We start from the raw sequence: 14,344 nt of genomic DNA, 5'->3' as shown, positions 1-14,344 counted from the left end.
TCATGACAATGATTGCAACAGACAAAAATTTACTTAAAATGGTCATAAATTAATGGAATATGTAACAATATAACAAAATAAATAAAAAAATTCAACAGTAAAATTTTAATACTTACAGTAGTTTTAAAGAATTCGCATTGACTTTTCAGATATGCTTTCTGCTCGGACTCTAGTAAAGTTAAAGCTTCAACAGCTTCATCATAGTCTGGATCCACACCAGCACTTGGTATGATGTGACCTTCTTTGCTGGCCTCTGTGTGGTCAAACGCATTCTGCCAATAGTGAGAGAACATAAGATATTGCTCAAACAGACTTGTAGTGATAGAGTGAACTTATACCTGATATTGAAAATTTACAGGAAATTCATACCTTGAAAAAGGTTAGATGATCCGATAGATCTGGAAACTTTCCAGGAGGGTTGGTGGATGGAAAATGGGAGCACTGACAAAGAATTTCAGATAACTCTCCAACACCTGAGCCTGGAAAAGTTCAATGAAATTATAACAAGAATATTTCCCCACCACAGAGAATATATATTTTACATGCATTACAAGATAACTACATGTTATGATTGGTACTGAATATGTCTAAAACTGTAGTGTACTGTAAACTTTTAATTTTAATCTTCTCTGTACTTAATTATGACTTGTGAAATTAATTATGGCTAAGAGAGCTTCCCTAACTCCTGAACAATAAAATACTGATAAGAGCGTCGCTAAAAATAAAACTGGGAAAGGGGAGATAAATTGAAGGAAATACTATTTCAAAATTCTGTTTTCTTTTCCTACAATATATAAATTTTTGGATTCTGAGGGTCATAATCGGAGAAAATGCAAAAAATCTCCCAGGAATTCTGTCAAGAGGGCGATTGCAATGTAATCAAATTTTATTACATACTTTTGAAATGTTCTCATAAAACTATTTTCCACATATAATAACCAATCAAGTTTCATTACCATTCCTGTAGAAATCTACCCCACAAGCAAAACCTATTTGTAGCACAAACTTTATAGGGATTAAGACATTTTAGAACAGTTTCATGCATCAAATCCTATAGAATGTGGAGGAATGTTCCGAAAGCTCTGTAATTGAGAAACAACATTATTCCACCACTACTTTTTATATCAATGTATCTCATTTTAATGAGGCATTACTTATTATTCCTTTGCAGTACACATTAAAAATAAAAAGTTGGCAAAACATTTCAATTGGTTTGTGAATTTTTTTATGTTCCCTGAGTGTAAGGAAAGTCTGAGTCAGAGAGCCAAGTAGGAGGGCACAGTCCACACAGCTTGATGCTTACTGAGTGTAAGGAAACGTGGCGGCTCTAATCCTGCCCACCACCATCATAGGACAATACGTCTGTTACTTTCCATTCAGTCCTCATATATTGTTGTTGCTTTAACCCATTGTGGATACAGTTGTTCAGACACATGTGCCACAGCAGCAGATACAAATTCATTTGTGCATTGACGGTAGAACAGTAATGGCGATGCACATGGAACACCTGCTTTTCATACTCAACTTACCTTAACATTTTATAAATATATTTTTATACTCTTAGATATTGATGGTAATAATTTACTGTGTTACTGTCTAGACAGAATACTACAGTATATGTTTACTTTCTTAACTATTTTACTTTTAAAGTTACTTGCTTTATCAGTGCATCGACATGGAAAAACACTATGTCTTTGCAGTTCTGTCCATTTTTTTTCTTGTTTCTATATGATACCGTAACACAAATGAGTTAAATTACTTTTTCTGGATATTAAGTTTATCCCTGATAGGATTCTATTGCAGGCAAAATATTTTTCCATGTATTACTAAATACTAGAAGTTAGAGACTCACCCTGAAATTTTTCAGCAATTTCTTGAGCTGCTTGAAACCCATTTAGAACTGATATAAACTCTATGATTTTTTTCTTTGAATGAGTTTTTTCTTCAAAGAATATGGCTCGACTATCTGGGTGAGAAGCATTTTGTCCACGACTACTCTGAGCGAATATCCTGGACACAAAAAGATAGTTAACATTGAATTTGACATTTTATAAGATAGTAATATATTGTAATTTGCATCAGTGCAACTAAACATCTACATCTTTACTATTGCATCTGTGAATATATTCTGATATAGCTTAACTTAGAAAAGTTACTGCACGTTGCTATGCTTATTGTATTATCCTTATTGTATTTTTATTGTTTGCCTGTCTTGGTGGTTTGTTAAATGTGATCCCGCGCTTAAATAAATACCTTAGATTACTGTGTACCCTGTTGGGCGCAAAATTGCTTAATTTTTAAGGTAAACTAATTTTTTAGGGACCCCTGGTGGTACACAGAAAGACATTGAAATACATTTTTTTGTGCATAATTGAGAAAGCTACATACATTTCTCGTTACGTTAAAAAGAATGATTACGGTTTTTTACCATTATTATGAAAAATTCTACAGCAAATAAAAAAGGCTTGGAAATAAACCGTGAACGAATAAGTCATGAACGTTTTAAAGGCTTAATTTTTTATTCAAAATTGAGTAGATACAAGAGTTGTTATTTATATATATATATATATATATATATATATATATATATATATATATATTGCTCATCAGTAAAAGATAAAATTGTATCTGTAAAGAATATAGTAGGATTGTTAAATTTCATATTACTGCAATATTATTTAATTATTTAATGTTATAGAACACATATAACACCTTGACAGTAGTCTCTCCAGGTCTGGGAGCTTGGTCATGAGGCCTCGTACACTCTGCACCAGGTCGGGCTGACCAATCAGTTCTGTGACAGCACGCTGCCGAGCCTCAATACTCTTGATCCCTGTCAACGGACTGCACAACCACTGGTGGAGTAACCTGCAACCAGTCAAATTATGCATTACAATTAAATCAATTCATTGACCACTTGGTGCGGTTCTTATAGTGTGCATACTGCATGGTGACACTCTGTGATGGGTTTTATTTGAACAAACTGTTCCAAAAATTTTAAACAAATGAAACCATTATAACTTATTCTCTAAAATATTTACAAGAGATTTATTAAAAATAATTTCTTGTATTTAAAAATACAATCAAATGAAATATTTCATTCTTTTAAATATATTGTGTAAAATAAGCTAATACGACTTATTTTATTATTTGAGAATTATTCCAAAATGGGCTATAAAAGCAAATGTGTGGAAAGGGTTACATATCATACTTGGTAAACAAAATATAGTCTAAATTAATGTTGTTGAATAAAAAATTTTTAAAATGGTTCAAATAAGTTTAGTCGTAAATCAAAATCTTGGATAATTGTGATCAGACGTTTACCATTTTTTCACTGAAACTCATCTTGAAATTCACAATAAATGATAGTATTTTTATAAATATTTCACTACATGCCTAAATCTAATTACGGCTTTCTTAAGTTGTTTTTGGTGTGTTATCCATACCATAACTGATTATTTTCCTTCATTTAACCTCATTTTAACCACTTGTAGACGGCGAAAAAGCTCATCGCTTGACATCCGATAGCCGAAGTTGCTTTCAGTGGCAGTTGGTGTAGTAACATCAGACACCAACAAAGTATACACAATTTACTTGTAGCAGTTCTTTATTGCACTAATTGTTTTTCTAAAACTTATTTTTATACATCGTTGGTCTTTTCTTACATAAATAAATTTGATCTAATAAATATGAAGCCAAAATATTTTACTCACATTTTTTTTAAGTGAATAAAGGATATGATCGACCACAATTTACAAATAACAATATTGTAATAGAGCGTTCTACCTAATTTTTATAGCATTACTGTAAAAACAACAAAATATCAAACATTTCCACTGGCTGAGAGCATCCAAACACATTTTAGAGGAAACATCAAGAAATACAATGGTTTTGCTAAATGCTCAGCAGACCAGAGGCCGCAAGGCACTTACACTATACATTTTGCCCGCAATGGGTTAATGTTTAGAGTTGTTTATTTAGTATTACACCAGTTAATATTTATTAATAATAAACCTTACTTTAATTCTAAGTACAATTTTTAAGTGTTAGGTAAAGCACTTTGGCCAAACCCATATTAAGTAGGCCTGGGCCTAGGTAATCCAAAAGCCTAGGTAAAAATTAATTAAAGCCCAATAGTTCTAGTACATCTATTTATTGGCTGAAGCAACATCTATTTATTTGGCTTTCAACAGCAAAGCCAAAATATTTCAAGAGGGTGATTGTGTAAAAGCAATGCTATTGTAAACTGAAAGACTTCAATGTTGTTAAACAGGATCATTTTACTATTATTTTCTACTTGTGTCTCATTATAATAAGACTCATAGTTCCCACGATTTTAGAGAAAAGTATAGTGCATTTAGATAACAGTTTGCTGTTTCATATTTATTTTGAAAAATTTTACATTTCTTGGGTATAACATTTTTTACTTTCTAGATGATCCTCATAGTATACAAGGCTTTAAAACAATGCTGATGGCTTTTCTTTAAGTGTCTGTTTGTGGAAAATGCAACATACCTTTTTCCCATGGGGGTAGAACAGTGGTCCAACTTTGACAATAAAGTGCCAGCTGTTCCACCACATGAGTTTTCCAAAACATTAAGGTTCTTCAGAGTAGTGGAGTCAAGAATCTGAAAATATCAATTTAAATTGAAAATATTAAAAATAAACTAATTGGTATGTTATATTATACCTTGTAAGCACACAATTACATATTTTAAAAGTATAAACTAAAAAAAGTTTAATTACAAATAAAACTAAAAATTAAAATTTTCTTTTCTAAAAAGGAAACCTTACAAAATTAAAATGAGCAAAAAACCTACATATTTCAAATAAGAAACTCATGATTTCTTTATGCACTCTTTTTATCAAATTCACAAGGTTCACTATACGTTATATGTTTCTTGAAATAAAAACACTGCCACACACTAAATTAGTATATTTTAAATCTGACTGCAAACTCAAAATTCTACTTTAAATACTATAAGAAAAATATGTACCTTGATATATATATATATCAAGGTACATATATATATATATATATATATATATATATATATATATATATATATGTACCTTGATATATATATATCAAGGTACATATATATATATATATATATATATATATATATATATATATATATATATATATATATATATATATACGTACATTTAAATTCTTCATGCTTTACCAAAAACTTCCAAAATTGACTTGAAAACTTTAAAAATACTCTATATACTTCTAAAAATATATTAGAAAATACTTGATAGTTCTAAAAATCTTGTAAAATACCCCAAATAAACTTTTAACAATTCCAAAAATTATTAAATATTTTCAAAACTTCTTTAAAATCAGTCCAGATTTGAAGCAGAAAAATAATTCACTGTTGAGAACTAGATTTACTTTAAGGGAGACTTTTAAGAACTTGTAACATTATAACCTTTTTATAAAAAAAATAATTATTTAAACAGAATAAGATTTCAAAAGGGCTGGACTAACAATTGAGGGCTGGTATCAATCAGAGAAACCGTTTTCCACAGATATAGCTTAGAAATCCTCATTAACACTCTCCAGTACAAGAAGCCCAAGTTGACTTGCTGGCCAAATGCTACCTCTCGTGTAAGTGGTCCTAATCGGCTCCCCATTCATAACTAAGCAATATGTTAGTTCCTTGACAAGTGCTACGTTCTAGATGTGATACTGGGAACTATTTCGACTAGTTAGTAGTTGCAGAACATTTCCCTGTCCTTTTTTATTTTCTCTTACTTGTTTACATTTCTGCACATGGTTATTTGCCATTATAATTTAGTATTGTCAAAAACATGGTGAGTTTGTCATAACATTAGTACGAGAGAGGGTTAAATGGCAGAATGGTCTCTAATCCTGCTAGGAAATCAAGAAAAGAGAAATGGAGAGGCAAGATATACCATGTATGTAAAGAAACAGCAGGATCGGTTGTTTAAGTCGGACAGAACAACTGAGCAAGATCCAGCCACCATGTTTCAAACCTGGAAGACACAGTTGCTACATCACATGGCTGTTTGTCTGTCTGCATGAGATTTTAACTATTTTTAAACAAACATTTCCAAATAAGATTGGTAACTAAAACCTCCCTTTGACAATCATATTCTCTAAAAAAAAGGTCTAATGCTTCCATTATTACAGCTAAAACTAATAAAACCAGTATAAAATAATAGTAAATCAAACTCGTGTGTTACGTTAATCACCTTTTTTACAAAATTAAAGTGCATAGATACAAATTTCAATAGTAATACATTATTAGAACATAACACAAATTTAGAATTGAAGTTTAACGTACATAAAAAAATTCACTAAATAACCTAACACACACACATTTTTTTATATATATATAAAACTAGCGGGCCCGGCGCGCTTTGCTGCGCATTTCAATAATTTTTTGAAAAAAGTTGCCCGCGGCTTCGCACGCAATTTCCCGTTGAAAACAGTACACTATATTCACTTATTCTTTTTCTATCACATTCTAAACATTGCTGAGATAATTGATAGTCGTTCCATCGTGAGCCTCTTGGGCGTATTATGAAGGTATGTACCATATTCCTGCCTCTATCTAGCTGTTACCCACGGCTTCGCACGCAAATCTTAAGAACCGAAGTCCTTATATTACTTAGTAAATTTTTTTTTTTACTATAATAAATTTTAGATTAAATTAGTTATATCTCCGATGCCACGATTGAGCTTGCTTTGTTGTCTCGATCGAGAGAATATGTACACACGGAGTTTTGAGAACCATACTTCTGTCAAAAAAAAACAACTAAGGTTGATTTTATAACATTCTTTATATTTGTAGCCAACGTAAGATAGTAATTATGATATCTGCATTACTCTTCTGATCAAGCATGAGCATGGTTTATATTAAATAAATATTGCAGTTAAAGGTGAATTTTTACGTCAAATTTGAATTGTATTATCTGGATAGTAAAGTCTATGTTTAACAGTGATTGCAAAAACAGTTTAAACAAAATTTGTCGTTTCTCTTAAGCTTACTCTATGCTTTAAAACTATAAGTGTAATATATGTTTACAAAGAACAGCTGATTAAAAATTTGAAAAGACGTTAACATATGTTTGCTGCAATGCATTTCTTATGGGTATTTCTGTAACCAGTGGGGCGGAATCCTGAATCGGGAAAGGGATGGGCATAGCTTATAAACCTTCTCCGTGGAAAAAATACATATACGTACAAATTTTCATCATGATCGGTCCAATAGTTCACGATTCCATAAAGGACAAACATACAAACATTCATTTTTTATATATATAGATGTAGTTTTCTTTTGAACTGCTTTAAGAGACTATATATATATATATATATATATATATATATATATATATATATATATATATATAGACAGAGTATATAAGCATAAGTCAACCATATTTTAAGGGGTGATAGGTCAGCTAATGATTAGACCAAATAACAAAACATGACCTTAATGAGTAAATCAACTCATTTAAAGTACAAGATATACTAATTTACATTTAAATATTAAACCAACTTATTTTATTAATACATTTCAGAAGAAGAAGAAAGAAGCTTTTACAATGTAAGAAACTACACGTTTTAATAAGTGGTATACGGTTCCAAACTAATAGATAAAAAAAATTGTACTAATCAATTTGGGAAAACGACTTATAATGCAACAAAATTTCATAGTATGTGTTAAAAATGAGCTAATAATTTCAGTTGTTAAATGTAATAATCGGTAGTTAATCAACATTAATAACTTGGTTAGTGAAGGATGGAGATCAATAAAAGCTTTATTAAGCTTTATTACTCCATTACCATTTGTTGTAATGAAATAAACTTGATATTTAAATGTATCCCATGTAATCTAAATGTAACCCAATTTACTAACCTAATGATTTTCTTTATATCTCAGGTTTTTTATTACAGTTTGAAAAGTTTGCAAGGCCACTATTTTAAAACGTCAGATGATATTTTTCTGTAACTTTTTTGAAGCAAATCTATTAGGTTGAAAATTCTGCAATGTTTGAATTTTATAACTTTATTCAGTTAAAGATAAAACGGTTTTCTAACAATAAATAACCAATATACAGACAGTAAAATAAGCAATGTTATACTTTATATGAAATTTCTTACTCATTTTGATCTGAAAAACTCCTACGTTGAAGTTGAATTTGATAAAGTAATGTATGAACATACTGTATAAGTTGCATACTTAATCATAAAAGTGGGCTATTACCATATGTCTAGCAGTTATAACATCTGACGACTTCTTATCCTCTTGTAAAGGAACCTCTTGATCTACAGGCTTATATGTTGTGAACTGGCCCATTGATAGCAACTGCTGGTCTAACTGACACCTACTCAGGTACCTATACAACACGTATTATCACTGTTCAGAGCTATGGTATACATGGAATAACATTAAATAAGTGCCTTCTATAGAAACTGCCACTTAAAATAGAATTACAGTATATCAATTAGGGATAAGATCTTAGTCCTATATTATTTCTTGTGTATGTAAACTATTAATAATTCATCCTTAACATTTTAAGATGTAATTCAACATGCAGGTTATACAATTCTTTTTTTTAGCAAAAAATAAATAATGCTTTAAAATTGTAAACATTTATAGACAAACTCATACACACAATTTTTATCTGAATGTAGGAGAGTACGCCACATCACGTGTTGTGTAACAGACTTATCTACAGTTACATGTAAAATTTCCAGCCTACCGCTCATTTCATTATTGAGATGTCAAGTGAAAAGAGATAGACAGACAATCATACAAAAAATAAATAATTAGATCCCCAACAGACAAAAAAGAAAATGTGTCGTCGACCTAAAGGGTGATAAGAATCAATGACACTCAGTCAACTTGCATGGTTGGACATGCACCATTCTAGAAATTAATAATTTTTGTCAATAAAAACAATTCACACATGTCTAAAACACATTCTTGTAAAAATTAAGTTTCATGCCAAATTTAAAATCTACACATGAAATCTTTTGAAATATTTTCCAACATAATACATTCACATTTTTTATCATTAATTTAATTGACTTCCCACAATTATTTTTTTTTTCTTTTCACTATATGAATTAAACGTTGAAATCTCACATGACTGGAATCAGTTTGTTAAATTTCTTCTGCAATTTTCTCGTTTCCATCATGGTTATCTATAAGACCAATGTAAAAATATTTACTAATGTTCAGCTAAATCTCATGGAGTGATATGCACCATCATCAAACTCAGTGTAGCCTCTATAGTAACGAAGCAAAATTTCATGTCTAGATCAGTTTATTTTGGAGATATCGTGCAAACAAAAAAGACAGATAGGTAGAAATTAAATTTTTTTCAGCCTCTGAAGTGATAGGCTTCACAAATACTCAGTCTAAAATCTGACTCTATTAAATTTTCTTGCTGCTACATTACTTTTGAGGACATTAGCATTAGTAATGGTTAATAAAACAATAACCAATGGTTGCTGAGGAAATCAATAACACAACACAGAGTGAGGGATGAGCATTGTGCAATGGTAGTGGCTTGAGGAGAAGAGTATTTTGAAGAGGACCAGGTTGCAATTGCCATTGGATGTCTCACAATCTTGCCAAAATTCAAGGTCAGATCATTTTCAGACACACCTTATATATCCAGAGAATTTTAATTATTATTTTATGTTATAAAAGATATCTAAATTCTTACATTCTTGTACAATATAAACCATCACAATAGATTTTATCGCATGTTTTTTTCCTCAGCTTAAACTACACATTATGATATCTTTCTACCACTCACCATGTGACGGCACCAAGAGCCTTCACTGCAAGGTCAGCCTCGTCGCTTGCAGTCAGGCCCAGTGAGTCAGCTGCAAAACGTAACACCAGTTCACAAGTACATTCCTTCACAAACAGTGATGTTATATTTAAAATAAATAAACTTATACCAAAAACAATCCATTATTTTCCATTTTATTCAGCAGGCTTAGCTCAACACCTGTAAATATATGTTTCAACAGTGTGAACAATAAAGTTTTCTTTTGGATAAGAATGTTAACTGAACCCGGCAATCTCTACCCCACTAATAAAAATATCTAGTATATCTAATAAGTAAATCAATACATAAGTTTTTATTTACACCTACAATCGTGTTGTAAAACAGCTAGTAAAGCAATATGAGGCAATGGTATGCAACAGATGACTGTACACTCTCTCTATATAACCTCAACCATTACCAAGTGTACAACACCATTCTGAGTTGATCTGGTAACATGTAAACAAGGCTTCTGTCCTGCAAAGTGTTTATTGCATAGTTAATAAATTCTTGCAAGCAGAAGGGGTTAGCATAATGGTAAACAATTGATTCAATTATTGAGTAAATGCACTGAAACTTTATAATAACTGTATAGTATATGAGTAGTGTAGGAAATTTAGAGTTGATATTAATAATGAAGGGGATCTTGGACACCAGTTTGTCGCAAAATATATTTCAAACAAGTTGATCAAATAGTTTTAAAAAATCAATTGTTTATCAAAAACGAATTGTATGGTAAATGTACTGAAAATTCAGTCAGCCCTCTACATTATTGTACCCATGAAAAATGACCCTTTCACTCAATAGGTTTTAACAAATTTTCTGTAGACAAAATTGTTGCTGATCAGCATTATTATTATGAAGCTATTGGTAAAAAATTAAAATAATCATGATAGGAGACAAGAAACAGGTCCTGTTTCACACCCCATAAAGAAAATAACACTCAAAGCAATGGATGCATTGAAAGTCACACAACAAATTTTTAAAATATCTTTAACTATAAGAATATTATTACCATCATGTTTTGGGATTAATTAAACCGGTGTTTAAATTAAAGTTTCAAATTGTGTTTTACAAAATTACACGCCCAAGATAATGATTTTAAGAGCTCTACGAGGTGTGTTCAAAAAGTATCGCGAATCTGGTGTATTTTCAAAAATTATTTATTTATTTGTGAATATCTATTTTGTCCCCTTCAAAGTAATCCCCCTGGGATATTATACACTTGTGCCAACGTTTTTCCAATCTTCGAAGCACTTCAAAAAATCATTTTTTTTGTATCTTGTTCAGCTCCTCCTTCGATGCCGTCTCTATCTCGTCAATCGTGGTGTAGCTTCATCCTTTCATGGGCCTCTTCAGTTTCACGAACAAGAAAAAGTCACAGGGGGCCAGATCTGGGGAATACGGTGGCTGCGGTATCATTAGTGTGTTGTTTTTGGCCAAGAAGTCGCGTATAAGCAGCGATGTGTGAGCAGGGGCGTTATCGTGGTACAAAAGCCAATTTTTGTTTTTCCACAAATTCGGTCGTTTCTGGCGGATTGCTTCGCGCAACTTGCGCATAACTTGCAGGTAATATTCCTTATTCACCGTTCTACCTTGTGGCAAGAACTCATAATGCACCACGCCTCTGCAATCGAAGAAAACTGTAAGCAAAACTTTCACATTCGACCGAACTTGACATGCTTTTTTTCGGTCTTGGTTCGTGCGGGAGCTTCCATTGAGATGATTGAGCTTTGGTTTCCACGTCATAACCATAAACCCACGATTCATCACCAGTTATGACCCTCTGGAATAAATTCGGGTCGTCACGGACAGATTCCAACATCTCATTAGCAATGTTCATGCGATGCTGTTTTTGATCGAAATTGAGCAATTTTGGTACAAATTTTGCGGAAACCCGTCTCATGCCGAAATTATCGATATGCCTTTGTTCCATTTTTTTGAATAGGTAAAAATTGAAGACGAACCAAAACACGTGCAAGCAAAGCAGCTGTCAACAATTAACTGAACATTCAAAATGGCCGAAATTGTCAACATAAGTGAGAGACATATGTACCAACATAACGTCACAAAAAAATCGAAATTCGAATATACGTAACCAGTGAAAATTCAAAATTTGCGATACTTTTTGAACACACCTTGTATAACGTAACCAATGCAAAAATTTGTAATCACCTAGCCAAGAGTAAACGTTAAGGTTATAATATTTGATAACAACTTGTATTTATATAATTAAAAATTCTATTATTACATACTTAAAAACACTACACTTTTTTGTGTAAAAATGTGGTCTTATTAGGAATGATAGATAAGTTTCCAAGTTATGAATTTCCGAGTTTCAATTAGGTAGAAAACACCAAAAACCAGCACCCATTTTTTTTGTTTTTACTGCAATACAATTTATTAAGTTATTCTTTTTAAATAACTTTTCTTTATTATTATCTAAACATAGAAATAAACAAGCTAAATTTTAATGTAACTTCCATAATTTTAACTCTAATACAGTAGTTAGGTTGTGGTTAATTTTCAACAATCGCTATTACACACACTTCATTATAAACTTCCTCCTTCTCCTCTTCTTCTTCTTCTTTTTGATGAACGACTGCCTGGATTATTTCATTGTCATTTAAAATTTCATTACCAAGTTCATCATCTTTGAAATCCAGTCGACAATGTCATCTTCAACAAGATCTAGTTGTTGCAGATTTTTCAATATGTTTTGATTTCTGTCAGGTTCAAAGTTATGAAGAATAATTTCTTCTGCTGTGCTGTGAATGTTGAGTTTAGTTCCAGTTCACCTTCTTCTTAACAGCATCTGGAATCCGACGCTGTCACAGATTTGACTCCTTGAATTTGGAGGAATGTTCGTCTGAAGAGATCCAAAAAGTCAGCAATGAAGAAGCTTCATGAGAACTGTTTATATCGTTTCAACATCAGAGACGTCTAGACTGCAAAATATAGTACAATCTAGATGACGAGACATCCTCATTGTCTTATCAGGTGCACAATTGAATATTACATCACACTGTACACAACTCTTCTGTTGTCGGGTTGTATTCTTTGATCGTTTTGGTCATTTCTTCAACATTTGGCCAAGCCTTCCTTTAAGACTTTGTAGGTTTAGATGATGCCCAGATGAATGCAAGTGAATGCCTAATTTCCGTCGTCAAGCCAGCCAGGTCACCAGAGGTCGAACGAGAGGAAGCCTTTACTATGATACTTTGTGACTGTAACGGAGGGCACACAAAAGAAAATAAATGCTCATTTCAGATGTTGTGTTCACCCATGATAACCTTTATTGTTCCAAACTGACCTTGTATCTCCAATAAAATTTAAACTAAATCCATACTAGTCTGTTGATAGGACACAAACAAAACAAAATTTTACTGAAGCCTATAGGGGTATAATTATAATTTAAAGTCAATTCAGATACTGATTTACATTTAACAGATGTTTAACGAATTTATCGGTTATGATTATAATTCTACTGTATAATCCTTACAAACTAGATATTTAGTGCATACCAATACTTTTAAACTTATGAATTTTTGTGTTTCTAAACTTTACTAGATGTTTTAATGCAGTTAAATAAATACTTACAATCACTAAGAAATGGCTTAAGTCCTTCAGGAGTGCCATCTTCAAAATACTTTCTTTCTGACAAAGTTGTCAAAGTTTTTGTAGAACTCCAGAATTCTGACTCTGGAGCTAAATGTTCTTTGATTGCAGAAGTCAAAGAAGTATTTAGCACCTGTTGAGTACGTGGGGATAGCTGACCCCTTTCGTACAAAACCTATAAACAGTATACAATCTTTTAAGATAGCAAAAGTTATGGAAATTTAACAAAAAAAAATCTTCCAATTCCAAACAACTGTAATTTTTAAAAATAATGTAAAATCTAAATCTCAATGGGAAGAAGTGGGGGTTCCTCAATGTTCTATTTTGGACCTCTACGTTTTCTTCTATACATTGATGATTTACCTAAAATTGTTTCACCAAAAATTATATAATACGCAGATGACCGCTGTTGTAAAAGCCGACTTTCACTTTCAAATGGAAAATAAATTAAATCAAGCTTTTACTGAATTGGCATACTGGTTTGAGGTTAACCCATTGGCCTTGTATCACGGAACGGTTCCGTGACAGCTAGAACCGTTCCGTGAAAAGTACAGCGCCATCTAAATATTTTTTTTTACTCCTTTTTCAACCAAATGTTAGTATAAATTAGACTAATATTGTTGTAACACATAAGAAAAACTGCAATACAACAGTTAATTGAAATTTAAATTAATAATAAGTTACTATAAGAATATTAGTGTACTACAAGAAAAAAAATCAATATTCTTGGAATTTTCAGTATTTAGAAAAAATATTTATTCTGACAAACTATGCATATATACACACATATTCTAGTATTGCTAGGTAGAGAAATACATTTCAAATAAAACAAAAGCAACGATGGGGTATTTTATTTTTTATTATTTGAGTAAAAAAAGTTTAAAAAATTCCAAAACTTTTTTAG

At 31.5% G+C, this 14,344-nt stretch overlaps 1 protein-coding gene across 1 annotated transcript in view; it reads right to left on the bottom strand.

Annotated features, from left to right (window-relative positions):
• Positions 1-14,344, bottom strand: part of LOC124360475 (DNA mismatch repair protein Msh6) — a 53,076-nt gene that overhangs the window by 11,139 nt on the left and 27,593 nt on the right. Inside the window, exons 10-17 of the mRNA XM_046814139.1 lie at positions 13,423-13,615; positions 9,808-9,877; positions 8,244-8,376; positions 4,516-4,628; positions 2,713-2,868; positions 1,853-2,010; positions 370-479; positions 117-272 (exon numbers count right to left, since the gene is read on the bottom strand). Of these exons, the coding sequence (XP_046670095.1) occupies positions 117-272; positions 370-479; positions 1,853-2,010; positions 2,713-2,868; positions 4,516-4,628; positions 8,244-8,376; positions 9,808-9,877; positions 13,423-13,615 (1,089 nt within the window). The remainder of the gene's footprint in view (positions 1-116; positions 273-369; positions 480-1,852; positions 2,011-2,712; positions 2,869-4,515; positions 4,629-8,243; positions 8,377-9,807; positions 9,878-13,422; positions 13,616-14,344) is intronic.

Source organism: Homalodisca vitripennis, chromosome 4 (assembly GCF_021130785.1).
Source record: "Homalodisca vitripennis isolate AUS2020 chromosome 4, UT_GWSS_2.1, whole genome shotgun sequence".
NCBI classification, from domain to species: domain Eukaryota; kingdom Metazoa; phylum Arthropoda; class Insecta; order Hemiptera; family Cicadellidae; genus Homalodisca; species Homalodisca vitripennis.
Note: the sequence above shows the minus strand (reverse complement) of the source record. Positions and strands in the feature narration are given on the sequence as shown.